Source organism: Caenorhabditis briggsae (assembly GCF_000004555.2).
Source record: "Caenorhabditis briggsae complete genome, chrX, whole genome shotgun sequence".
NCBI lineage: Eukaryota > Metazoa > Nematoda > Chromadorea > Rhabditida > Rhabditidae > Caenorhabditis > Caenorhabditis briggsae.
The window spans coordinates 4,990,104-5,016,784 of NC_013491.2; the positions used below are offsets into that span (position 1 = coordinate 4,990,104).

Here is a 26,681-nt window from a genome sequence, read left to right on the forward strand (position 1 = left end):
CGTGCTGTGGAAAAACATCAGAAGAATGTTCATGATCATCATCACTACATTCCTGCCGTTCAACAACACATTCATCATTCTCAACTTGATCATCGTAAACATGGATATTTGCCAGTCAACAGAAAGCAGGAGCAGAAGGCTACTGTAGTTCATGAGCATCAATACCTGCCAGCGGTCCGAAGAACTGAGCAAGCAAATGGATACGATCGAACTCATCACTACATTCCAGCTGTTCAAAATGCGAAGCAGGCTACGCAGCAAGTCCACGAAGATCACCACTACGTGCCGCAAGCCAGCCCACGGAAACATGTATCGGAGGTGAATCGGTCTCACAATTATATTCCAGCCCTTCCACCTAAAGAGCACCAGCATGAGCAGACCTCTTCTTCTCATTCTTATCTTCCCCCATCTTCCCAACAATCTGTTAGTCACACATCTCCTCCCAAGCTCATCAATCACCACTCTTTTGTCCCTCAGGTTCCAACGAGAATCAAAGAAGCTCAAGTCATCCATGAGCATCATTATGTGCCGCCAGTGCAAAAAGTCGAGGCACACCAGAACGCTGATCACTCCAAGCATGCCTATATGCCAACGTTGCAGCGTGAAGAGCAGAAAAATGATACGGATCACTCGAAGCATGGATATGTTCCATCTTTGCAATCCTCACAACGATCGGGACGAAGTGACTTCTCGAATCACAATTATATGCCACCTGTGAGATCTTCAGAAAATCAAAAACCAGCAGATCATACCAAGCATGGATATCTTCCATCTACCAGACGATCCAAGAGCTCAGATCATGTTGACCACACTAAGCACGCTTACCTCCCACCTGTTAAGCACTCTGAAGGCAAAGTGGTCGCCGATCACACCCATCATGGCTATCTCCCATCCGTTAAGCATCAAGAGGCCCAGGAGCATGCTGATCATTCCAAGCACGGATACGTACCGCCTGTGAAGAAAGCCAATAACGATTTCTGGGGGTTCGAAAGAGAACACCATTATGTCCCAGACACATTGAAGAAGGACAAAATCAAGCAGATTCATCGAGACCATCATTTTGTCCCATCTGTCACCAAAGCCAAGGTTGAAGAGAAGCAAGACATCGCTGACCACCACTACGTTCCACCAGTCAGAAAGAACACTGGAATCACCTCTGAGATTGAGCATCGTCACAACTTCATCGAGAAGCTTCCAGAGAAAAGTTCGACACCAAAACTCCCAGAGAACCATCACTACGTTCCGACTGTTCATAAATCTGCTCACCAGAAACAGTTCAATGTGGAGAAGCATAGCTATGTCCCAACGTTCCCAATGCTGGCTGAAAGTAATCGTCGACCTGATATTCGTCATCACAATTATGTTCCAACTCTAGTGAAGCAACATGAGCATAAGGAGCTGTTTGATCAACACCACTATGTTCCCCAATTTGCCAAACCTTCTGATGTAAAACTTGTGGATTATGAGAAGCATCATTATGTGCCAACAGTGGCCGAGAGGACAGTTGCGAATAACTTTGAACGTGAGCATCAGTACACCCCAGCATTGGTAAGGGCAAATGACTCAAAGGTTTTGGTGAACAGTCAACATAATTTTGTGCCATCCTACCAGACTCCTACAGTTGTTCATCAGGAGCTCAACACCCACCATGGATATATTCCAGACATTCCTAGAAAAGAAAACAACTCTCATCCTGCTCCTCTAAACCATCACTACATGCCACAAGTCCCATTAAAGGAAATTGCTCCTGATTATGATCACCATCATCACTACGTTCCTCCAGTTCAACATAAAGATCCAGTGCCAGCTGTTGACTACCACCATCACTACATTCCGTCTGTGAAGAAGCCAACAAGCACCACTACAGAAATGATCCGCCAGCAGCGTAAAAAGATTCTGAAAAGCACTGATGACGATGAGGACCAAGAAAATCAACATGCCACTCAAACGATCTACACAAATGCAAATGTGAAGCCGTACAAGATACTTCCTGATGAACAATCCAACTACATGCTGCAGAACCGTAAATCTCGTGGAATCCCAGAGGAACCCCATTTCCCAGTTCCCAAACCCCGATCCTTCACCTCTCCACAACCTGATTATTAATTCTATTAAACTTTGTTCTTTCTATCCTCCTTTTTTATCTTCCTTTTTTAGTATTTTATCATCTAATCTACCATTTTTGATAACTGATAACTTGTTTCCTCACCACACCCTTCTTCCCAACTATCTCTCTTTTTCATATTTTTAGTTTCCTTCCTTCCTGCCAATCTGATTAGGTACACTGAGCTTCCGCTTGATATCAATACACACAGATTGTTACAGAAAGTGAGTGAGCACGTGCAGTTGGGCGGCTCCCGCAAGTCGACCATACAAAGTGGACATCATCACCATCATCACCATCACGAGAATCATAACGATGTTCCATCGAGACCATCAAGTGTTGCTAGTTCCGTCCATGTGAGTGATTTCAGGGATTTCAACATTTTTTTTCAGATTGGAGCATATACAGTATCTGTAAATAAAACGAGGGGGCAATAAAAAGAAGCGTGTCAGCAATTTGCTGGTTTTTCTATGCTGAGGGGAACAAAATTAGCAATTAGGCTATTCGATGCGATGACCTTCTAGCGAACTCTATGTTCATCTAATTTTGAGTTCGAAAATCGTTTCAACATTAAAGGCACATATGGTTTTCTACAAATGTTTTGCACGAATTAGCCAAATGGCCTAAGAAGACTAGCAAATGACCTAGAAAACTCCTGCATTGGAAATTGCCAATATTCTTCTCTCTGATCAACCCCATACAACAATTTTTGACCATCTTAGCCATTTTCAGGAGTATAGTGCTCGATTTTCTAGTTTCCGATCACTTTACAAACTTAAGAGGGTGGGAAACAGACCAAAATTGAAAACTTTGCATTCACTGAATTTTTTTATTCCTAAATTTTCAGCAATTCACCGATTTCTGAAAAAATGCTGTATTTTTTACGTTTTCAGTACAACGACAGGGTGTCTTTCAGAAATCGGCGAATAGCTGAAAAACTGGAACATTCGAAAAATTCTGTGTATGCGAAATGTTCAATTTAGCCGTATTTTACAGCCTCATAAGTTTTCGAAACGATCGGAAACTTGACAGCCGAGCTCTAGACTCTTGAAAATGTTAAAAATGGCCGGAAACTGACTGAAAAATACTTTCGGTATCTTAGGTTTGTATTTGAAACTTCTAGAAACCTCGTTTTTCAGCATCAACCACATTCTCGAACCTCGACGGTGAGCACTGTCCGCGGAGCACCAATTCAACGTAAGATAACTTTTTCAAGCGGATTACTGTAAAATCATTTCAGGTGTCCAACCAATCCAAAATCCATACGGAGACCATCAATCGGTCCGTGTCGTCAAGAATGTTCGTGAATTCGTCAACGTCTTCGGAGCCACCCACGTTGTTCCACCACCAACCCCACTGGCTGGCATCCCACGTCTTCCACCAAGAAGCCCAATTTCTCATGAGACCTTCCAGCCACACTGCGAGTCTGTGAAGTCGTCTCGCAAGAGTTCAGTGGTTTCTATTGGGAACGGAGTTCAAATCAATAATGTAAGCGAGGGTTTTCTGTTTTTCAACATAGATACAGTACCGAGATATACAAAAAATCATTTTTCAGTTGATTTTTGCTAATTTTCAGGTGCCTGGAGCACATCTGTCAAGTTTTCGATCATTTTGAGAGGTTTGGAGGGAGTGGAAAAAATTTAAATTGAAAACTTTGCATTTATAGAATTTTTTGAAAATTCTTTTTTCCGGTTTCTAAAAAACAACCATTTTCGGCCCATTTTGCACTGAAAACGCGAAAAAAAGGGTCGTTCAGAAATCGCCAAAATACTGAAATAACGGCAATTTTCAAGAATTCTGTGAATGCAAAATTTTCAATCTTGGTCTGTTTTACATCCTCTAAAGTTTTTGAAGTGATCGAAACCTTGAAAGCCGAGCTCCAGACTTCAAAATTCTCAAAATCACCTAAAATCAACTGAAAAAAATTGTGTGTTGGAGATCTTATTGAACGATACTATATTTCCATTGACTTCAGGCTGCCCGTAAATCCACCTGCTCTTCCGTCACCTCTTCTCGCAAGTCTTCCGTCTCCAGTGTCAATGGCCCAGTTATTGTCGGTGGAAATGTCGTGTGTCCAGCTCCGGTAACCAATATTCTCATTTTTGAAGTTCAAAATTTAATTTTTTAAAAAATTATTTCAGAGATCCCGCAATGCCACTCTCACTCAAGAAAACGTTCATGATCACTACGAAGGCGAGCACACCGACTTGATTCATGTCGCCGATATGCGCAAACTTTTCGAAAATTATGGACCAGCTCATCTTCCGGAATACGCTTCTTCTCCATATGCTTACATTCACTAATTTTCTTATTGGTACTCTTCTTTTTTGTCTGTTTTTTTATTATCTGATTTTTAATCCATGTAGTTTTTGTACTTAAATTGGGATAGTTGGGAATATTTTATTGTAATTTTAATCGTTTTTGTGTATGAGTGAGTCCGTAATTTTTTTTGCGATTTTTTCGAAATAAATTATTTTTCTCATGAAATGTTCAGCTTTTCCGGGCAAAGAAAAATAGAAAACTCTGAATTTCGTGCATTAAATTTGAAAAAAATTGTTATTTTAAAAACCTCAACATTTACGAACACAAATTCAAGCAAAACACATAAAAAACCGGAAATTGACGTTCTCTATCTTGCGTGATCCATTTCCCCTTTTTGGGAGCTATTTTGGAGGGTTAGACGGGGGGAAGTGCGCGCAGTGGGTCCTCTTGCGTCCCTCCACTATCGATTTTCCCTTCTTTTCTCCTCATGAGCCCATGCTAATACGCACCACGCGGTGTCTTCATCCCAAATGAAGGACGAAAAAGAAGAAGTTCTGGAATTGAAACGACAAGTGAGTTGTATTCCTTATTTTCTTCTGAAAATTCTTTCATTCCAGCTGGCTGCACTCCAACAAAAATGCAACGCGAAAACCGACACCATCGTTCGTCTCGGACAAGACCTGGAGAAATCGGAGAATGAAAAAAAAGGATACGTGGCGAGAGTGGAGACATTGGAACGGAATTTGGAAAGGACAGAGAAGGAGTTGGGATTGCTATGTGCCGTAAGTATTAGGAAATCCTTAAAATTAAAATTGTGGTTTCAAAGGTCGAGAAGGATATGAAAATTAAAAATGCGTCGGAGCGACAAGATTTGATTGAGGATATAAATAAATATAAACGAGAGAATATGAAGTTGAGGAGTGATCGACAAGAACTGATGGATGAGAAAGCTGATTTGAAGAAGGATTGCAAAACTTTCAGACAGACAATTGCACAGTATGAGGTTGGTTTTTTTTGTATTTGAAAAAAAAAGTCGGTATTGTATTGTCGGCGATTTTTCGTTCTGAAAATTCTGGAAATTTCGATTAAAAGTATTGCGATGGAAATGAATGTTTTAAAACAATTTTTCAGCTTTGAAAGGTACTAGAAAATTGGTGAAAAATACACTAGGAAGGAAAAATGAAAACACTGGCAGGGTTCTTCTCAAAAGAAGGTTTTTTTCTTCAAAAGTAATTTGAAGTATAAAAATGGCTCTACATGGGAACCGCAACACTTTGTTCTCCCCGATTACAATCAAAAGTTCCGGATAAAATGAAAATGGCCTATCTAGACATTTCTGAACATTTTAGAAGCTGGTTACAGTACCAAAATTGCGCTTTAAAAAAATTAATTTTCAAAAATGACTTTTTCTCAATTTCTAGACGTTTTCAAACATAAAAGTTGTTTTTACACTTGAAACTGGATGAAATCCCCTATTCCAGACATTTTCTCGTAAAACATTTTTTTTTATTTTGGTAAGAATGTTCCTTTTTTACGCTTCTTTCTGTCCAGAATATTTCAGTAGCTTAAATAATTGAAGTCAATTTTCTAAAACAAATTTCAGGTTGAAAAAATGGGCGGTATGGTTCGGACCTGTCTTTCAAATGATGACGAAGAAACTGCGATGCTTGGAGCTTATGAAAAACTGCAAACGAAGGTATGTCTTACATTATTTCGTACAATAACATACAAAAACGAGTTTTCTCATGAATTTCGGTTACTTTGAGCATTTTCAGGAGTCTGGAGCAAGGCTGTCAAGTTTCCGATCATTTTAAATATTTTGGAGAGTGTAAAATAGCCCTAGATTGAAAAATTAGTATTTTCAAAATATTTTGGATATCTCTAGTTTTACAGCTATTTGCCGATTTCTGAGACACACCTTTTTCTGTCTCGTATTTGTACTGGAAAAATGAAAAAAAAAAGATTTCTTTCGACAATCTGCAGATAGCTGAGAAACTAAGCATTTTCGAAAATTTTTGCGAATGAAAATTTTGCAATCTAGTTTTACACCTCCCAAAATTTCCAAAGTTTTTGATAGCTTGAATGCTGAGCTCCAGACTCTTGAAAAAAGTTCAAAATAGCTAAAAACCGACTGAAAATACGTTTTTTCAATATCTTATTTACCGGTACTATATATATACACATATTTTCACATTTCAAAATTTTTCAGTGCCGCGAACTGGAATCCGACTTAAAATCCATGCTGGGTATCAAAGAAGAACTCCTGCTGGAACGCGACGAAATGCAGAGGAAGGTAGCGAGACTGAGCAATGAACTCAGTTATCTACTCAATGGAGATCCCCGAAGAGTTAGTTTTTTTTCTGTTCCCCCCGTTCTCCCACTTCCGTCCTCATTCGTTTTTTTCTAGTGTCATCGTCAACATTTGACAACTTTTCTAATTGGCGTATTTAAGGTAGCCGAAGATTTGGACAGTTTAGTGGCTGAGAACCGGTTTTTGAAAGCCAAACTGAACACGGCAGAGGAGGAGAGCGAGTCCATAAAAATGACTCTGGCGAAATACAAACAGATGGCCGAAGCCGTAAATGTACAGGTAGAAAAAACACACATTTCATGACTCCTTGTTCTTGAAATTCACTGTTTCAGTCATTGAACAGATCTCCAAAGGCAGGGGAAGGAGATGAAAAACCGAGTGTCGCAGTAATCAATATGAAACAAAGTAATGGAAATTGTTCTTCCAGTTATTTTTGTCAATTTTAAAATTTTTTGCAGTCCGCGAACTGCTAACCTCCCATGCAATCGAGTTGGACGAGTCTGACCATCGAGCCATTACAACCATTCTGCTCGATTTGTGCAATGATAAGCAAATGGCGTTGGCACACTCGCGACGAGCTAACAAGTCGTTCTTTTTCATCATATAACATCAAACAGATTATTTTTAGAGTGTTGGGCATGCGGCTACATGAGGTGGAATCGAAATTGGCAGTGCTTGATGTAAAATCGAGGAGTTCGAGTCCAAGACACGAAGAAATAGAGCTAACGGTACCAACAACATCTAACTTGTGATCACAAAAAAAGAAGGAATCAGGAAAAAACTTGTTAATAAAAACGTTAAAATATATTTACAAGACAAAAACAACTATGAGAAATACAAAAAAAAATCTCAAAACAAAAAGAAAAACGTTTTAAATTATACATATGAGAATCTGTTTAGGTTCGTAATAGCGGGCAGGGTGTAGCTAATAGCACATCTTGTGTTCGTCTCCACGTTTCACAAGCTTTCAGGTTGAAATAGCAAGAGTTACGGTAGATGTTCTCGTGTTGGTCACAAATGACAGACAGCTCGTCAGTGCATCCAGCAGGGCAGCATTTACCTGAAAACGTCTAGTTTTTGTTGGATAAAATATTTTGGGTCTTGTTACCTTGATAATCCAAAGTCAGCGTAGTGTTTTGTGTGTGGATCTTGTCAAAAATACACTTGGAATTGTGGAAATGACATAAGGAGTCGTGAGTTCTTCCTTGAGAATCACACACAGGTTGACCAGTTTTAGGGCAGGAAGCTAAGGCGCAGCATTCTCCTCAAAATATGTCATAAGTTTATGAATACCGTATTTTCTCCAATAGAAGCCCACGCTAGACGCGCACTTTTAGCACAATTATCTCGATTCCTGGGACAGATATCAAAAGTTTGCCAACTGATAAAATATCGCTGATACTGTAATAAACAAATTCTAAGTTGACAAGTTTTTGATATCTATCACAAAAACAAAGATAATTGAGCTCAAAGTGAACCTATTTTGCGATGTTGAATCCGCTAACAGGACCATTGCTTCAAAAAATAAATTGATCTGGTTGAAAGTAATACCGTATGACACGCCACCTGTACTCACCGTAAAACCTGTGATAGAAGGGTTTCCTAACTTCAAGCCAGTTTATCAAGGTTACAGTTAAAGAAATGAAAAAAGTTGTCATCTGTTAATATGTTGACCATAATATTACAAACATTTTGGCCGTTGATGCATTTGTGATATCTTGCATAGGGGCCAAGAAAATAGTTCAAACTGACGGTATGTACATAGCTCTATAATCTTGATTCTCCTATGAGTAACATTTAAAAAAACTGGCCAACTCAAATATGCTTGTCATAAAATGACTTTTGATTTTATAGATTTTTGATATCAGTGACAGAAATTGAGATAAAAGTGCACATATAGACGTAACCTTCTATTAAAGGAATTTTGGTAAATTCTAACAGAAATACAAAAATTACCTGTATGAACAATATTCAGGGTTTTTAGAGTTATCCTCTGAGCAATACATCTCTTCTGTTGGTATACACAATGATTCGCATGTGTCTGTCCTTCGGAGTCGCAAACTGCTCCAGAAGTCTCACATTCGCCTTTCGGAAGTACGCAACACTCTCCATTATAAGCAATGCTAAGAGTTTTGTTCACACGTTCCGCTTCACATTGAGAAATTCTAGAAATTTTTGTTTTGGTGAAAATTTTATGGCCATGACCCACCGAAATTTGCAAGTATTTGAATGAGTGAAGGTGCCGTCACAAACAGGAGAGTCGTCCTCGTCACAAGGCTGGTTGCAGCATTGGCCCTGAAATTATAGATTCCTGTAATGAACTTCCATAAGGTAATTACCTGGTAAGAAACTTGAATAGTCTTCTTGAACTTTTTCAACTGGATACAAGCGTTATGATTCATAAGACACATGTTTGCATGAGTTATTCCTTCAGTGTCACAAACTGGAGAGAATGCTGAGAAATCGCAGTTTTCCAGTCTACAGCACTCTCCATCGTACTCCTTCACTAGTTTTTCTCCAGTTGTCACATTGTTCTCAACGAGACATCGGATTTTGTTCAGCTCACATTCGTTGACAATATTCTGCTGGTTTGATGCGCAAACTGGGGAGTATTCTTTGGGACATTGCGCGTTGCAAGCTTGGATTTCATTGCAAACTTCGAATTTTTCAATGGTTAAAACGTCTCCGAATGTTCTCTCAGCGATGCATCGTTTGATTCCAAAGTGACAAATGTTCTGGAATTTTAAGCACATTTTGGTCATACATCAATTTTACATTTCAGACAAAAATTGATATTGAAAGCTGAATATTTTGATAGAAAATTTTTTAATGTGTTTTTGAAATTGATTTTTTTTTGCAAATTCGCGCAATTTACAGTAAACAGCAAGGTGTCTTGCAGAAATTATCAATTAGCTGATAAGTTTTGAATATTCAAATATTCTATGAATGAAAAATTTTCAATTTATAACTGTTTCACAGCCTCAAAAATTTTCAAATTGATTGCAAATTCGACAGCAGTGCTCCAAGCCTCTGTTAATGGTCACAATAGCATAAAATCAATCAAAACATTCGTTTTTGTGTAACTGTTCGACTCGTACAGTACATTGCAAATGATACAGAATTATAAGTACCTGATGAGTGTTGCCTTTGCTATCACAAACAGGACTGAAATCTGATGGACAATTGGTATCACAACACATTCCCGTATAGGCAATTTCAATTGTTGATGAGCTGGAAAATGAAAAATGAAATTTTTAACAGCTAAAAATTGCAGTCACTTTTCAGCGTTACAAATTTCCTTCTGCAACGAGCATGCATTGGTATATGTGATCCCATTGGTTCCACATAACGGATCGTAAGAGTTGTCACATTCCATAGAGCAATTAAACGAGTTTTCTCTTTTAAACTCTATATTTGGTTTTTGAAAATTACGGTTGCTCGAGAAGTCGTCTGTTAGCAAATCTCTGAAAAACAAATGATGTATGAAAAAATAAATAGAATCCAACTTTTCGCAAATTCCCTGGGAAACGATTTCCAGCTTCGGTTGGTCTAGCTTCTTTAATTTGCAGTTTTCGATTTTCAACTCGCACTCTGTGAGAAATGTTGCCCCACTATCCGTGCAAACTGGGTCGGGTTTTTCGGTATCACAAGATTCCACCGGTGGACAGCAAGTACCGATCTGACATTTTTTAACGTTCAAAAACCCTTTTATTTTAGAATTTCTAACGACTCACATATTGCACAGTCAAATTCACACCGTAACCACGCTCGAAAATACAAGAGAGCATTTGATACTCGCATAGTGATTTGGTTGATTGATCTTCCAAACAGACAAACGCCTCGTCTGGTGAATTCTCGGCTGGTAGAGCACAAGGGGAATCAAGGCATTCGTTGCATTTTCCTAAAAAGTTTGAAATAAATTTACCGTAAACCCCGTAATAGAAGGGTCCCCACATTGTCAAGTTTGAGCGGGGTCTTCGCAATTCCAATGCAAAATGCCAAAAATGCGTAAACTAACAAAACATTTCTGATATTATGATGAATAGTTTTACAATTGACGGATTTTTTATATTTTTCACAGGAATCAGGGTAATTTGACTCAAAGTTTACCGTTTGGGTAAGCTGTTAGAGGAAATACGGTACTTTAAAAAAAGACTAACCTTTAAACAAAACTTCCAGCTCTGCGTCTAAACACTTTTGCTTTCTGAACTGACACAAATTTTCGTAGGTCAAAAAGTCCGAAGCACAAATCGGATGCTTATCTTCTGTACATGGCATTTCGCAAGCTTCCTTTGAGATGCAGTTCTCTTCAGTGGCGATATGTATCTGATGACCCTTGCTGGCAGCCAAACATCGAGAATAGGTAAATTCGCAGAGGTTTCTAAAAAATATATCTGTCATTGAAAAATATTTAGACGGCGAAATTTGGAAAAAAATCACCCATGTAAATTGCCGGCGGAGTCACACACTGGTTGTCCATCGGTGGGACAGTTTGGCTTTGGACAGTCGAAGAAGGCAACATCAGGAAAAGGTTCTTCGGTAGTAGTAGCTGTTGCTGTTGTTGTGGGGATTACTGTAGTTGTTGATGGAGCATCTGAGACAGTTTGCGTGGTAGTCATGGTGGGGCGTGTCGTTGTTGTAGTAGTGGTGACTGGAGTGCTGGTGCTGGTGGTGCTTTTCTGAATTTCGAGGTTTTCTGAAAATCAGTTCTCTAACAAAAAGTTACCATGACTTTCTCGAGAGCACTAACGATAAATGTAGTTTTCTCGGACGGTTTTGAAGGAGTTACCGATGCCTCAGACTTCCCGATTTTAACTTCCACATTGGACACCGAAGCTCTCATTTCCACATTCTCAACAGCAGTATCAATTTTACGATTCTTGACACATGGTCGGAGATAGCGAAGGTACGGTGATCGGATCCCCAACTGAGAATATACTAAAATTTCAGGAATTCCAAAAAAAGCATTTCACCTTCCGCATGTTGCAATTATACTGTTGAAAGTGGCACAGGTTTTGATGAGTGTTATTGGCTTCATCGCAAACGGGCTTCACGTCACGACTGCAAGTCCTTGGACACATTTCCACCTGAAGAATTAGCCAATTGAATTGTAATGGTGTCTTTTTTATTAATTGACCTACTTTCAGGGCAAACTGTGGACTTCTTGAGTGGCACGGCTTAACGTGAACTAGCACTCGTTCTTCCTCGTTGTTGTTTCGGGCATCACAATTGAATTGGATGAAGGAGCAGAGGTCGGGATGAGTCTGGAATGAGGATTAGCATAAAATATGATGGTTGGTGTAAATTTTGGCTTTTTAAGGGTTTTGGGTTACAAACGACATATCTATCTCAGCAGTACAAAATTAACAAAACAACTGAATACTTCTGATTTTTGTTTTTTTAAAAACAATTTTCCAATTGAAATGTTTGAAAATTCCGATATGTTCAAAATTGGAATATTCTGAAATTCCGAACATGTGGAAAAAATATTCTGCCATCCCGAACTTTTCAAGTGCTGAATTACCCGAATTTCTGTATATTTTCAAAATCAGAATAACAGAAAATTTCGAAATGTACAAAACTGGGATATTCTAAAATTCCGAAATTTTCATAATCGGAGTACCTTAAAAATTTCAAAATCCACTATTGTTGTAATTGAAATATTCCGAATTTCTGATTTGTTTCCAAATCGGAACATCACGGAATTCCAAAATTTCGAAAATCGGATTTTCCCAAAATTCCTAAAATCCAAAAGTTTCAAAACCGGAATGTTTGAAAATTTTCTAAATTGAAATATTTCAAAATTCCAAAATGTTCAAAATTAGAATATTCGGAAATTCCGAGATTTTCCAAATCGATATAATTCCAAATTCCGCTATTCTTTCAATTGGAATATTTCGAAATTCCAAAACTATCCAAATCAAAATATCTCGAAGTCCAAAGTTTCCCAAATCTGAATATTCGAAAAAAAAAGAAATTCCAAAGTTAAAAAAATCCAAATTTTCGACATTTTGAAAATTTCAAAAAAAGTAATTTTGAACTTCCCCCAAAATAAGTGAAAAAAAACAATCACAAAAAAAATCAAATGTTGCCTTTTCAGTTTAATCAAAACTCACCATATTCTGATTATCACAAATTGGAATCCGTTTTTCATCCTTTGGACAAGTGATACATGTGCTCTTCCTCTGAAATTTTTTTCCCAACTTTATCTCGCTCTCACAGGCATTCTCACCGCCTTACAAGCTCCGGTATGCGCAATGTCAATTATACTGCCGTCGATTTTGTTTATCTGAAACTCGGATCTTCGTATTTTGAAGTTCTCCGTTTTTATGGTCACCTTGCAAGCAAAGAATTTGAACTGGCAGACGTTTTTATGCGTTCGGTTCCTGGTGTCGCATACCGGATCCCACGACTTGTCGCACTCAATGATACTGCATACCCGATTAAGATCGTTCCTCTGGAAGAACAAAAAAGATACATTTCTGCCATTTTTGTTTGTCTCCCCTTTTTCGAAAACTCCCCAAAAGCCGAAGGTTACATTTACCTCTTGGTCGTTTTCAAAAAAAATGAAAAGAATGCTGTAAACGAAGATAGCATCAGTACATTTTGAATAATGGCCTCTCCCAGATGTTATCTACTGCCACACAAGCGATTACTAGCAGGTTTTACCGCTTCTAAAGAAAACTTACCGTCAAAGGAGACTGGTTGGCAAGCGGGGTTGGTGCCGTTTTCACAATGGCTTTGTTGAGAAACCCCTCTGGGACTACTGTAGTTCTTTCTGGTAGTGTTGCTTCCGGTGATCTTGTTGTCGAGTCCACATACGGTTCTTCTGCGTAGGATGAGTAAGATTCCACTCCCGCCAATTTGAATCGATGGGTTTCTAAACGAAAAACATCACCCACGCCCTTAGCTGTTTGTCGTTCCACGCATTCCAATCCCCTCACCTCGATTCCTCAAACAAAACTTTCGATCCTCTGCCAGTTGAATTTGTTGACCCTCTAATTGTAATTCGCATCTTCGCATTTGGAACCTTAAAACGGGAACGTGTGTTTATCACTTCGCCTCTGAGTGACCCTGTCCACTCACACACAAAGGTTTCGGTAGACTGAACCGTTTGTGTCGCATACTGGATCAAAACTGGTATGTGTGCAATTATGATTACAGTCTTTAAGCGAACATGAGCCATCGTGTATTTTCAACATTGAGAGACCCATACTGCGTTCCATCACGCATTGGATGTGCTTGAATCGGCAATTGTTGGCATGAGTTTTTCCTGAAATTTCGAGAATATTAGGCAAATCAAGAAGTCCGAAAAGCGTATTAAAACAATTATTTCTAAAGTCTCAGTTTCAAAAATCAAAAAAAAGTCTTAAAACAACTCCATAAGTACTTTTTTCCGTTGTTCAAACAAAAAATTGTCTAAAGCTTTGTATCACAGAATAAAAGTGAACTAAAAATTTACAAAATGTGACAAGTTTTGAAATGAAACGATTCAGGTTTTTAGCAGTAAAGGGGAAATTCTGTAGGACCTCTAAGAAAACAAAATTTGTGAAAGTTAGCTCATGTCATGAAACGTTTTTCAGCTCCATTGTCAGACATGACTCAAGGGAAATCGATTTCGAAAAACGAAAATTAAGATTCGAATTTTAAAAAGATTTTTGCGCAATTAGAGTTTTTCTCAAATTCATACAAATCATGTACAAAACCGCTCAATGAGATATAGAAATACGCATTTTCCAGTTGACTGTTGGATATTTTGATCATTTCGAGAAGTCTTGAGCTCGGCGGTCAGTTTTCCGATCACTTTAACAACTTCGGTGAGTGTAAAACAGGTGTAGATTGAAAACTTCATATTCACAGTTTTTTTTTTGAAGTGTCCTAGTTTTTCACTTATCCGCCAATTTTTGAAAGACACTATTTTCATGTTTTCAGTACAAAAAACGCGTGGTCAAAAGAAAAATACGTTTTTGTTAATCTTATTGACCGATACTGTACAATTTGCAAAACAATTCTTGATTACGAAAATTAATTTTCAGATTCTTTACCTGTAACAAAATTAGATTTCTTTTATATTTTGTTACAGACATTACACTGTTACCTATCGTTGATCTCTAATTAAAACTCCTTACTGTATTGACTTTTTGCCCGATCCCCAGACCCTATCAACACTAACCGAAATTGTCACATAACGGCGTTCCTCCATTCTCACACTCAGCTTGGTCGCAGCAGGTGCCGTTGTAAAAAAAGAGAAGATCTGTGTGAAAACAAGTCATTAATCTCACTTCTCTCATTTTCTTGACAGGGTCAAGTTGTTCGAACAGCTAATAGTAGTACCTCGATTCGTGCGTTGAATGCATCGCAAAATGCATAGGTTGCTGTAGGTAACGTTGTCGGTCCCGCAAACAGGACGTATTACACCTGGACAGTCGCAATCCGGTGGTAATGACGGGGGTGAGGTAGGTCCTGCTGGACAACATAAAAATTTGCATGTTTTGCCTTTTTCTTCAATCATAAACATCATAAACAGTGTGATTTCACATTACCACACACATTAAATTATTTCCGGATATCCCTTCTGGGCTGTCAGAAGACATACACGAGAATTAAGTTCCCCGAAACAAAGTTAACCTTCAAGAAAAAACGGGAGAACACACAGTCAGGTAAGTAGATTAAAATCACAAGAAAAAAGGAAAAAAATTGAGGAAGGGAGTAAGATTTCTGATCGGGAAAGACCGCTAGTATTCCTTACCTGGTTGATGGTTTTCTTCCTCTTCACACCTGCCATAGAAAAATAGTAGTGGAAATATCAAGGAAAGAAACACGTTTCTACGGACAAGCATGCTTCACGTTCCTCATTTATTGAGAAAGGTGATCAGTGATTAAAAATCCGTAAAAGACAGAATCACCGGAAGTCGCTGAGGGATTCCGTAGGACTTTTGCAAACAGAAGGCAAGGTGGTAGAATGCGTGCGGCGTCACTGGAGGCCGTCAACTTTCGCGAAAAGGCAAGTTCCCCTTCATCGTCATATCGTCAGTAACTCCACCCCTCTCTTTAAAGGTTTTTTTTGTCGTTTGGTCTTACCGTCGAGAAAATGAGAAGTTGACGGTATGTGTGTGTGGGTAAAAGGGAAAGGATAGACGAGCTTTCGTTTGAGAATCTCTGTCGAAGAAAGATTGAACAGCTGATTCAGTTCAGTTTACACTAGAGGAAAACTTTGAAAACCGATTAAGGGTAGATAAGATCTAGGTTTAGCTTTTTGGACTTTGCGCTGTGTAACTTCAGTGATAAGAAGTGTCATAAGTTATGATTATTTACAGTAGTGTTCATATTTTCAGTGATAGATAAATTTGTGTGATAATTGGCTAGTTGTTTGCAAACATAAATGTAAGCAATTGTAAAATCTTTCGTGTTAACATTCAAGAAAATTTGCATAATTGAGAAATGTGGCTTTACTATGAACCTTATTAGTTGTATAGAAATGCAACGAATGTCCAAAGTTGTCTATAAAAGTGTGAACCCTTTTCTTTCAGGACCACAATTTGTTAGGATCAAAACTTTTTTAAGGGCTGAAAGTTATTTTCTTGTCCATTAATGCTTCTTGTTGAGTTGAAGATGTAGACAAGTTACCGTGAATGCTCGAGACCTTATACTTGCCCTTGGAACTCAGTTATTTCAATTCTTATACAGATAACACTGTCAACTAACACAATGTTTGTCATTATACCACCAACATTTTATCAGTTCACAAGTTTTTGATATCTCTCATAGGAACCAAGATAATTGAGCTCAAATGTCATATTTATCTCGAAAACGAAAAATTAGTATGTGAAAACTAACGCTACTGTACAAAACTTTCTGATTCAGTCTGTGTGATGAAAGTACCGTAATACCACCCAACGCTTTGAGTTTAATTTCCTCGGTTCCTAAGAGAGATGTCAAAAATCTGACAACGGATAGAATATTGTTAATATGACTATGAATATTTTATATGTTAACTAAATTTCTAATATCACTCATAGGAACTGAGATAATTGAGCTTAACGTGCACGTATAGGGTGGATAGGGTGGGTTTCTATTAAAGCAAACATAAAGGTAGGTTTATTGGAAATTAGCCCTATTTCCACTGTTGAAAAATGTCAAAACCTTTGAAAAAACCTTTTGAAAATTGTCAAAATATTGAGAAAGAGCGGTGTCCTCTTTATTAAATGAACAGATATTTAAAATTTGTATAGTACCTGAGCTGCGCGGTCAAAAAAGTTAAACTCAAAATTCCAAAAACCAGAAAAAGATACCTGAAAATTCAATCTAAAGTACTGAATTTTGCCCCGTTTCTGCATTGAAAACGTAAAAAAATAGGCGTCTTTCAAATATCGGCAAATAGCTAAAAAACTATACGTTTTCAAAATTTCTGTGAATGCGAAGTTTTTAATTTGAATTTGTTTTACACAATCCAAAACTTTTAAACCAATTGAAAACTGGACAACCGAACTCCGGACTCTTAAAATGTTGAAAATCAAGTGAAAAATACGTTGTTGTATATTTTCTTGACCGCTACTCTATAAGCTTTACATCATTCTGATTATATTATTTTTCAGAAATCACCAGCTGCTGTTTTTACCGGTTCCCAACGTCATGCCACGTTTTCACCCATCCCTGAAACTCATTCCCCATCAACTCAATGTACTTCCATCACCGAACCACACCCAAATGTTCGAAAAGTGATTATGAAAGTCACTGGCGTCGTGGCGGCATGTGTGCATGGTTATGCGTGTGTGTGCAACCCATAACCATCATTGATAGCTATATTAGTTCTTGGCGGGAAAAGTGGAAAAGTGTGGCAATCGCTTAAACGGCACAAATATCAAAATTGGCTTATCAAACAATAAAATTTTTTCCAACGACAGGTCCAACCCGCCGATAGGAGGACAGTTTCAGTTTGCTGCTGCTCTGCCCCAACGCAATGCGGCTCTTACTGGCTCTATTTCTACTGGTAACTGCAGTAGCAGCTGCACCAAATCATGGTTGGTTTTTGTATTCACTATCTAAGTAGGTCACCACCAAATTTCAGACTCATCTCCATTCCAAAACTTGCCAAACTACTACCCAGACCTCAGCAGCGAAGACAGCTTCCATGTCAGAGCCAAACGCGCCATTTTTGCTGCTCTCGGAATCGCAAGCTCTTGTGAGGATGGATGGACCGGAGATGGATGTAAAAACCCAATCTGTACTGCTTCAAATCCAGCGCCTTCTTCTGGACAGACCGCTATGATCGAACTTTTGTTCTTGAAGGGCAGCTGTGCTGGATCGTAAGTGGTCCTGGATTTTTTTTTTAATTTTAACATACTTTCTATAGATACTACATCCCTGTGGATTCTGACGTTGGAAAAGCCTCACAAACAATTCAAATCCACGTTTCCGCTTCTGGAACTCCATACGTGAACTTGACCGATGCCAAAGGAATGGTTTTCGTTCCAACCTACACCAACAGCGGAGATGGTTACGCTTTGACCATCTTCGGAGATCTCCCATCTGGTGGCTACTCCCTGACCATTGACAATCAGAATATTCCAACTACTGAGTGCATCGTGGAAGTTAACGTAAGTCATACTGTAAAGTATCAGTGAATAAGACAAACAAAAACGTATTTTTCAATTGCTTTTCGGCCAATTTGACCATTTTCAGAAGTCTGGAGCTTGGCTGTCTAGTTTCAGATCACTTTTAAAACTTTAAAAGGGCTTAAGCAGAGTTAGATTGAAAACTTTATATTCATCGAATGTTTCAAGAGTTCCTAGTTTTCCAGCTGTTTGCACAATTCTGAAGGACACCCTTTTTTGGCACGTTTTTAATGTTTTTCAGAAGCTGACAAATATCTGAAAATAATGAGATTTTCCAAAAGTTCTGTGAATACAAAGTTCTCAATCTAGGTCTGTTTTAAACTCTCCAAGATTTTCAAAGCGATTGGAAACTGGACAGATGAGCTGAAGGTCCCTGAAAATGCCCAAAATCAACTAAAAAGTACTGTAGTTTTGAGTTTTAGTCACATTCCTCACAAACTCTCGATTTTTTTTCTTTGATGTCGTCGTCGTAACAAGATCAAAACTGATAACGAGTTGCCTACATTTTTATGAGTTCTATGCTTATCAGGACAAGCGTGAATGAAAAAAGAAAAACGTGGCATTGTTGAAAAGATGACTGCGTAAAATTTTTAGAGTAGTAAAGAGGAGAGAAGAAAATTTTGTTTGAATGTAATATGAAATGCAATGAAATAAAATGAGCCAAGGGAGGGAAATTGAGGAAATAAAACTATTTAAAACAAACTACTGTAGAGCGAAGCCAATCTCAAAATTGCCGAAGGATTTGTCTACACTCCACAATCCGATGACACTCCATATGGAGAGTCCGCTGTTGATGGAGTCCCAATGTACGTTGTGGCTCATGTCGCCGCTCAACAAGCACCAGCTCGTAAGGAAGATCGAAAATCATAACAGTCTTCTAATTATCAAAAGTTTCCAGAAGTTCAATCGATAACCATCCGTCAGGGAAATTCGCTGACTCCAATCTATCGTGCTGCTCTGACAAGAAGGTATGTTTTGCTGGTAATTTCCTGATAATAGTATTAAAATATGTTTCGTATCAGTTAGTTTACAGATACCAGTGCGGATATGAATACTATGCTGGACAGTGGCAGTGCCAATTCGGAAATTCCTATTACTTTCATGTAGGGAGATTTTGAAAAAAGAAAAATTGAAATAAAAATTGGTTTCAGGTGGACGGAGTTGATTCCAATGGATTCAACTTCAGAAGAACCGGAAGATTTGCTTGCATGCGTGAGTCATTTTGAATTATTCATACAGTATTGTATTCTTTATTTGATTTTTTGCAATTCAGAGAATTCCCAAGAATCTCGAGCTCGGGTGTAAAGTTTTCTATAGCTTAAACAAATTTGGAGAATGTAAAACCGATTTGAATGGAAAACTTTGCATTTATAGAATTTTCTTCCTTCGAGAAATTGGCAAACTAGGAATCATCAAAAAATTTAGTGTATGCAAATTTTCATAGTTATTGGAAACTTGAAAGCTGAGCTCCAGACTCCAAAAAATTATCGAATTGGTGGAAATGAACTGAACATACATTTTTGTATATTTTAAGGAATATTTATTATATTTTCTTTTCTAGAACACCTCACTTCCCTTGCCCCACCAACAACCACTCAAGCCCCATTGACCAGTTGTTTCAACAACGGAACTCTTCTCAACGTGAACAATCAAGGAAACACCTGCTTCTGCCCAGAACTCTTCGCCGGAAGACAATGCGAAAAGGTCAACTGCATGAATGCCGGATTCCCAGATCCAGACCAAAACGAATGTGTCTGTGCCGCTGGATACCACGGAACCAACTGCCAGGATGGTTAGATTACTTTTAGAAGATTTTGAAGATAACATTTTTTTTCAGTGACCTGCCCATTGAACTGGGAGCCATATCTAACTGACTACAAGACCTTGATTGTTATCATAAGATCAACCACTTCGATGAACCAAAACCTTCAAGCAATTGCTCAAGCTGTTTATGTAGAGCTCACTAGCAACTCTGCATTGGGCTATGATGTGTACAAGGGATTCGTGCTTGTGAAATTCGCCAATGGAAAGTACACCAACACCTACTATCCAACTTACGATCAAACCAAATTCCTTACTGCTATCACCACCGCTTCCACCACCGATGGACAGTGCTCAGATGCCACTTTCGATTCAATCGCTTCAATTTTCACTGAAGTCGCTGTCTACCAAAAGTCTCCTATCTACTTCTTCACGGATGCCATTGCTAGTGATGTTGAGAAATGGCAAACTGTCATTGAGATGAACACCCGTCAGAAGTACCCAATCTACACTCATTACTTTGTCCAGAACAACTGTGGATTTGATGAGATGAGCCAAGGATTCCAAGCCATTGAGTATGCCTCTTACTACAGTGGTGGATTGATTTTGAGACCTACAACAGATACATTGCAACAAGTAATGTTTTTTAAAAATGTGCTTTTTAGAAAATCGATCTCAATTTTTCAGATTTTCCAAAACGTGATCAAGGCTACCGCTTACAAAATGAACTCTGTTCTGATTGATGATCTGGCTAGCTGCTCCACTCCAACCAGAGTGTTCTTCGTTGACACCTCCACCACTGAGCTCATGATTCTTGCTATTGGACAATCATTGACAGTTACTGTCACTGATCCAAATGGAGCCAAGAATACAGCATTGAAAATTGTTGAGAGTGGAACTACATACATGTATGAGATTCCTAGTCCAGTTGTTGGAGAACATTTGATTACTGTTGTCTCGAACGTGGTGGGTTAAGGTGTGATATCATAAAAACTGAAAAAAAAATTTCTAGCAAAACTCCCCATGCTCATACCGCGTTCAAGCCCGCTCTGAATACGATCTCTTCATTGGAACCAGCACGGGTGTCAACGATGATGCCAGTGACTCGGAACCAGTCTTCGGTCAATCCACTCACATTGTCGCCCAACTTTCCGGACTCAAGAACAAAGTCGCCGATCCATTCCGTCTCTTCTCTGAGATCTCCATTACCAGCAACGTGAACACTGATGGAATCTACCAGAAGCCAATGTACTACTCTAGCGGAAAGTATCGTGATGGATGTGGTTTCCATATGTACTTTGGTGCCGCCTCGTTCTGCGACTTCATGTCTCAGCCGTTCTACGCCACTGTTTATGCTGATGATGGAAAGGGATTCACCATTCAAAGAACTACAACTGGATTCTGTTCTGGAAGTGAGCACTAGTTTTTTAAAAGAATAGCGCACAGGCAATTAATTAAGACAGTACAAAATTTTGGGGTCGTTGGAGTACAAAGCAATTAGAGGGTGCTAAACATTCAGATCGGAGGTACAAAATACCTTTATCAATCAATTTCGTACTCCCGAACTGTGGATTCTGTCCCCCTAACTGACTTGGTACCCCGTTGTATCACCCAATTGTTGTACTCTCCAAATTATGTGCCTAGCTTGCGGTATCTGTATTTTTTGTTCTCGTGTATTTTTACGGGCAGCGTATGACTGTTCTATTACAGCTCCAACCACTCCATACCCACCAAACACGTGCCAGAACGGAGGAGTGACCGACCCAACTAATAACGGTACTTGCATCTGCCCACCCGGATTCTATGGACAATAGTAAGACGCGCTTAAAATTGATTGACACGTATATTCTAATATCGTTTAGTTGCGGAAGCATTCAATGCGTCAACGGAGGAACCGCCAGAGGAGGACAGTGTGTTTGCCCAGTCGGAACTGCTGGAACGTTCTGTGAACAATGTACGAAAGAAGTGGTAGTACCTAGGGATCTAACTTTGTTCTTGTTACAGACGAATGCCTTTCGATCAACGGTAACCCAGACGTTTCCTTCGATGGACAGTCTCTTGCTTTCGTTATCTCGACCAGATCAACAATGAAGGACGCTGTTGCTTTGATCGCTGCCAATGTTCAAACCATGACTCGTGACATTCAACAGGCTTCTGGAAAATGGATCAACAAGTGGATTTTGATTGCTGTCAATTCTGACACCTACTCCCTTCTCGTCAACTCCGATCGTCCAGCCGACTTTGTTGCCGGAATTAACAATCTTTCTGCAAATTTCACCAACTACGCTGGTGCCGAGCCAAATTGCGATATCCAAATCGAACTAGCTATGTATGGAGCGGCTCTCATCTCCGAAAGACGCTCTTCTGTTTGGGTCTTCGCCGATTCTGCCGGCCCGAATGACTTATCTTACATTCAATTGTTCGATGTATCTCAGGAGTATCAACTCTCTCTCAATCTCGTCGGAGTTGGTTCATCGATCTGTACTACAGCTGAAAACAACGGGCAGTTCCCATACTATCTCAAGAGCCTTACCGAAACAACTCTCGGATCCGTGTACATGACCACAAAACTCGATCAAATCATGCTCTTCATTGTAAGCATGTACAAATCATCGGTCTCTCACAGATACTACGTCCCTGATTGTCTTAATCCTGTATCATACTACATGCCAGTCGATGGATGGACTCAATCTCTTACTCTCTCGGTTATTGGAACTGATCTTCGCAGTGTTCAAGTCACATTCCCAGATGGAACTCTTGGACAGAACTCTGATTATGAACTAGTTGCTATCAATGAGGTAGAACTCAAATTGAATCAATACGTTGCTGCTTGTGAGGGATCCTTCTGGAATTATCGCCTGCAAAACTGCTACCAACTGCAAGGTGAGAAGTACACATGGTTGGACAACTGGGATTACTGTCATGCTCAGAAGGCTTATCTCATTCATATCGACAGTCAAGATGTAAACGATTACGTTCATACTCAAGTTGGTTATTACCGAGCTTGGATTGGACTTGCTTTCAACAACGGACAATGGTATTGGGATGTTCCAGATGGCAACTTTGCTCAACCACTGATCGGATACACCAACTGGGCACCAGGTATCGACCCAACAAAGCCAGCTTTCAACCACGCCGTCATGAATGTTGATGGAAAATGGGAACCAGCTGACCCAGCTGAACTCAACTTTGCTGGTTGCATGAAACATCGCTACGGACAAGGATACTACCCAGGAGAGAATGCCAATATTGTTCCAGGAGGTCTTTGGAAGGTCACAGTTCAAGCTAACAGTGGAAGTTGTGAAATTCAAGCTCGCTCGCAATCCGAGATCCAGGTCTTCTACGGATTCACTACTGATCCAAGAAACGATAAGCCAAACACTTACGCCAATATTCAATCTAGTGAGTTTCAGAGTTCCTTGTCTTTATTATCCAGTGACTTGTTTCAGACAGCAACTACCTCGTTGCCTATCCAACTGGAGTGTTGCCATACACCCCCGACACTAAGCCATCCATGGAAGGAAAACTCAACTACGCTGTGCTGGTTAGCAACAGAACAATCACTAACTCTTTGCCACTTGGAAACCGCGTCTGTACCTATGCCACTATTTCGGCTCCATTCTCTTGTCCCGATACAGACGGATCCATTTCTGAGTTCTCCATCAAGGTAATTTCAATACTTTTTAACCTTAGGAGACTTTACAAACTACTCACTTCTTTCAGTTCACAGGAATCGATCAATACGGTTACGCATTCGAACGTTACGGAGACGCTTTGTGCACCAAGACCATCATCAACTGCTTCAACGGAGGATTCGTCAACAACGGAGTCTGTGTCTGCCGCGCTGGATGGATCGGAGCCACTTGCTCCACACCAGTCTGCCAGAATGGAGGAATTGAGAAGAATGGAGCTTGCGACTGCTCTGCTGTCCCACAATTCAGCGGTCAATTCTGTCAACTTGCTCACTGTGAGCCACCATACCCAACTTCCTTTAATGACAAGGAACGAACACTTGTTCTAATGCTTGAGACATCTTATAACATGGGATCTTCCATATTCCAATTGAAGAAGAACTTGAAGGCATCGCTCGACAGCATTAACAACGACCCGACTCTTCAAGGATGGTTCACTAACTTTGTTCTCTATCCATTTGATTCCAGTAATTCTTTTTTTCTTCTTTTTTTGAATGGTATCAACTCTGATTATTTCAGCCAGCAACCAAGACTCATGGTACCCACCAACTGTCTCTCGCAACTCTGACGATATCGTTGCCGCTGTTAAGAACATCAGTACCATGTCTTGCCCAGGAGCTGCACCATGCTCTTCTCGTAAGCTTTTCAAAGAACCAACAACATATGAGAAATAATATTTCAGAATGCCCACGTCCAATCGTCGGCGTTATCAAGAACATTCTCAACATGGAAGTGCTCAGTGCACCAAACTCTGTGATTCTCGTGATCACTAGATCGTCACCAGAAGACTACACCAGTGTTGGATCTATCGCTCAGAAACTTCAAGATAAGAAGGCTTATGTGAGTGGCCACTTTCCAAAATTTTCACAATGATTGGAAAGTTGATAATCGAGTTCTAGACTTCTGGAAATTCTCAACATCGCCAAAAATCAATTTTAGAAAAATTCACATATTTTGAAAAGATGATTTCAGATCAATTTCGTTTTCCCCGCCATCGACTCTCCATGTGGGGAAGGATGGAACAACCCGAATGTTGACGCTTTTTACCAGATCATCAGCTACTCCCAAGGAAACACTTTCACGGTAACCCAACCAATCTTTTTATATCAATCACAAATTTCATACAGATGAACGCTGTTGAATTGTCCAAGAACTTCCTCACCCAATACATCCCAACACTCTATTCCTCTGGAGGCATTGCCGCTTCCAATGGAAACTGCCAGAACGACGAGATCATTTTCCAAGTTGAACATGAGATGTACGAGTTCTCCATTGACTTCTATCATCCACTTCTGGAGAGTATCAAGGTGTTCGACCCATCTGGTGATCAGTTGACGGTTCCTGACAATATTATTAGCTCTGACACCAACTACATCGGAATCTTCCCAGTAAATGAAACTGGAGCCACTCGAGCTGGAACCTACCGTATTCTTCTTACCGGAACTGGAGGAAACAACTGCTTCGCTACCGTCCGTGGAAGATCTGGTCTTGAAATCTTCCTTGGATTTGTGGATTCTGCTGCTGATGGTAACAATGGAGCCACCAACGACGCCGCTCTTCACGCACCAGTAAATTGTGAGTTATAAAAAAATTTAGAAAGTAATTTTGCTGAATTTTCAGTGGAGAACAACACCATTGTGGTTCATGCAAACGGTCTTGGTAATGGAATCGTAAGATATGTCCAAATCGTGATGCCAGGATTTGGATTGATGCACACTACAGAGATGAGAAGACGTGACGCCGAGTGTAGCTACGAGTGGTATGCAACGACTCCATACTCGTTCGACTATGATGTAAGAATTTCGAATTGTCATTAATATTCTCAAATTTTAATCATTCAGAGCTACTATGTGATCATTTACGGAAGCAGTGAATTTGGAAGCAACTGGAAAAGAAACTTCTACGTTAGCACTGTTGGAGGCCGTCCAACACCTCCACCACCACCAGCAAACTGTGATCTCCAGGCAGTCAAACAGGATACTCTTTTCATGATTGACAGCTCTCTCAAGGATACCAACATCACTAACACAATCGTGAGCCATATTTTTATTGCCTATAACTTTAAAAAAAATTTTAGTTGAAACAATTCGCTGTAACCTCAATGCAACCATATAACTATGCCCAAGGATTGACCCAGGTTGCATCTCTTTTGCTCTATGACCAGGTTCAAGGTGGATTCTCGTACAACGCTGGAGAGAACTCATTCGATATTGTCTCCTCGCTTTTGTACTCACTTCCATATGTGGGACTTCCAGGACAAAATGTTACCTCGTATGTTCAATGTCATTATGATCAGATCAAGTTGTTTGTTTTTCAGAGGATTGGAATACGCTCTCAACTACTACAGTACGCCAGCTCAAGGATACAGATCTGGTGCCGACATTCGACATGTTCTTGTCTATGTGACTAACACAAAGTGAGATCCGAAGCTACTTGAAAACTGTAAAATTCCCTATTTCCAGCCCTACCGATCCTGATCCATCTGAACTTATTCGCTCCATCAAACGATCCGGACTTTATGAAGTTGTTGTTGTTGCTCTGGACATGGAGCCATCTGACAAGCTGACTAATATGGTTTCTCCAAGATGCTTCTACTATGCTAAAGACTATCATGACTTGATGAATTACGGAGTCAACTTTGTTCAAGGACAGTCTTGCATGCGCTGGAACTTCTGCAATTATTGATTTATGATAATTTCATTTTTTCTTTTTTGTTTATTCCTGTTTTGCCACTAAAACTAAAACAAATGTCTCAATAAAGTATTTGTACTTCTTGTCCCATTTTGACAATGATTTTTTCTTTTAACACACTTGAAGTGGTTCGAATCTTTTCAAGAAAGTTTCAGCTTGATTTCAAAACAATTTGCTAAACATCAAATACACTTTTTCATTTTAGAGTTATATATATATTTTTTGATGTCATAGTTCTGGCACAG

The 26,681-nt window shown here is 39.4% G+C and overlaps 4 protein-coding genes across 4 annotated transcripts in view; 3 read left to right on the top strand and 1 right to left on the bottom strand.

Annotated features, from left to right (window-relative positions):
* The window catches only part of Cbr-hpo-34, a gene marked incomplete at both ends in the record, with an annotated part of 7,650 nt that extends 3,243 nt beyond the window's left edge, over nt 1-4,407 (top strand). The window contains 6 exons of the mRNA XM_045239123.1: nt 22-2,023; nt 2,252-2,460; nt 3,244-3,301; nt 3,345-3,592; nt 4,080-4,187; nt 4,246-4,407. Of these exons, the coding sequence (XP_045096163.1) occupies nt 22-2,023; nt 2,252-2,460; nt 3,244-3,301; nt 3,345-3,592; nt 4,080-4,187; nt 4,246-4,407 (2,787 nt within the window). The remainder of the gene's footprint in view (nt 1-21; nt 2,024-2,251; nt 2,461-3,243; nt 3,302-3,344; nt 3,593-4,079; nt 4,188-4,245) is intronic.
* Nucleotides 4,408-4,896: 489 nt separating this feature from the next.
* Nucleotides 4,897-7,429, top strand: CBG17313 (the record flags this gene model as incomplete). Its single annotated transcript, XM_045239124.1, has 9 exons — nt 4,897-4,938; nt 4,984-5,148; nt 5,193-5,369; nt 5,970-6,062; nt 6,576-6,713; nt 6,819-6,956; nt 7,010-7,082; nt 7,136-7,265; nt 7,306-7,429. The coding sequence occupies 9 exons, from the start codon at nt 4,897-4,899 to the stop codon at nt 7,427-7,429; spliced, it is 1,080 nt and encodes a 359-aa protein (XP_045096164.1).
* Nucleotides 7,430-7,573: 144 nt separating this feature from the next.
* CBG17314 lies at nt 7,574-15,123 on the bottom strand (the record flags this gene model as incomplete). The annotated part of the gene is made up of 22 exons (XM_002643909.1): nt 7,574-7,737; nt 7,786-7,941; nt 8,634-8,842; nt 8,887-8,972; nt 9,017-9,412; nt 9,809-9,908; nt 9,956-10,141; nt 10,184-10,356; nt 10,412-10,578; nt 10,838-11,058; nt 11,118-11,356; nt 11,404-11,604; nt 11,651-11,764; nt 11,819-11,941; nt 12,794-12,862; nt 12,910-12,966; nt 13,015-13,176; nt 13,367-13,557; nt 13,622-13,707; nt 13,788-13,950; nt 14,851-14,931; nt 15,012-15,123. Coding segments are annotated over 22 exons (3,456 nt in total), but the record flags the coding sequence as incomplete, so codon positions are not given.
* A 2,514-nt stretch (nt 15,124-17,637) lies between these two features.
* On the top strand, nt 17,638-26,430 carry CBG17315 (the record flags this gene model as incomplete). The annotated part of the gene is made up of 24 exons (XM_045239125.1): nt 17,638-17,698; nt 17,746-17,983; nt 18,031-18,274; nt 19,004-19,139; nt 19,191-19,260; nt 19,326-19,395; nt 19,444-19,504; nt 19,854-20,084; nt 20,130-21,019; nt 21,066-21,465; nt 21,764-21,866; nt 21,916-22,007; nt 22,058-23,455; nt 23,503-23,720; nt 23,777-24,242; nt 24,265-24,381; nt 24,428-24,585; nt 24,718-24,726; nt 24,804-25,320; nt 25,366-25,538; nt 25,587-25,796; nt 25,823-26,016; nt 26,063-26,161; nt 26,208-26,430. The coding sequence occupies 24 exons, from the start codon at nt 17,638-17,640 to the stop codon at nt 26,428-26,430; spliced, it is 6,378 nt and encodes a 2,125-aa protein (XP_045096165.1).
* Between the last annotated feature and the right edge of the window lie 251 nt (nt 26,431-26,681).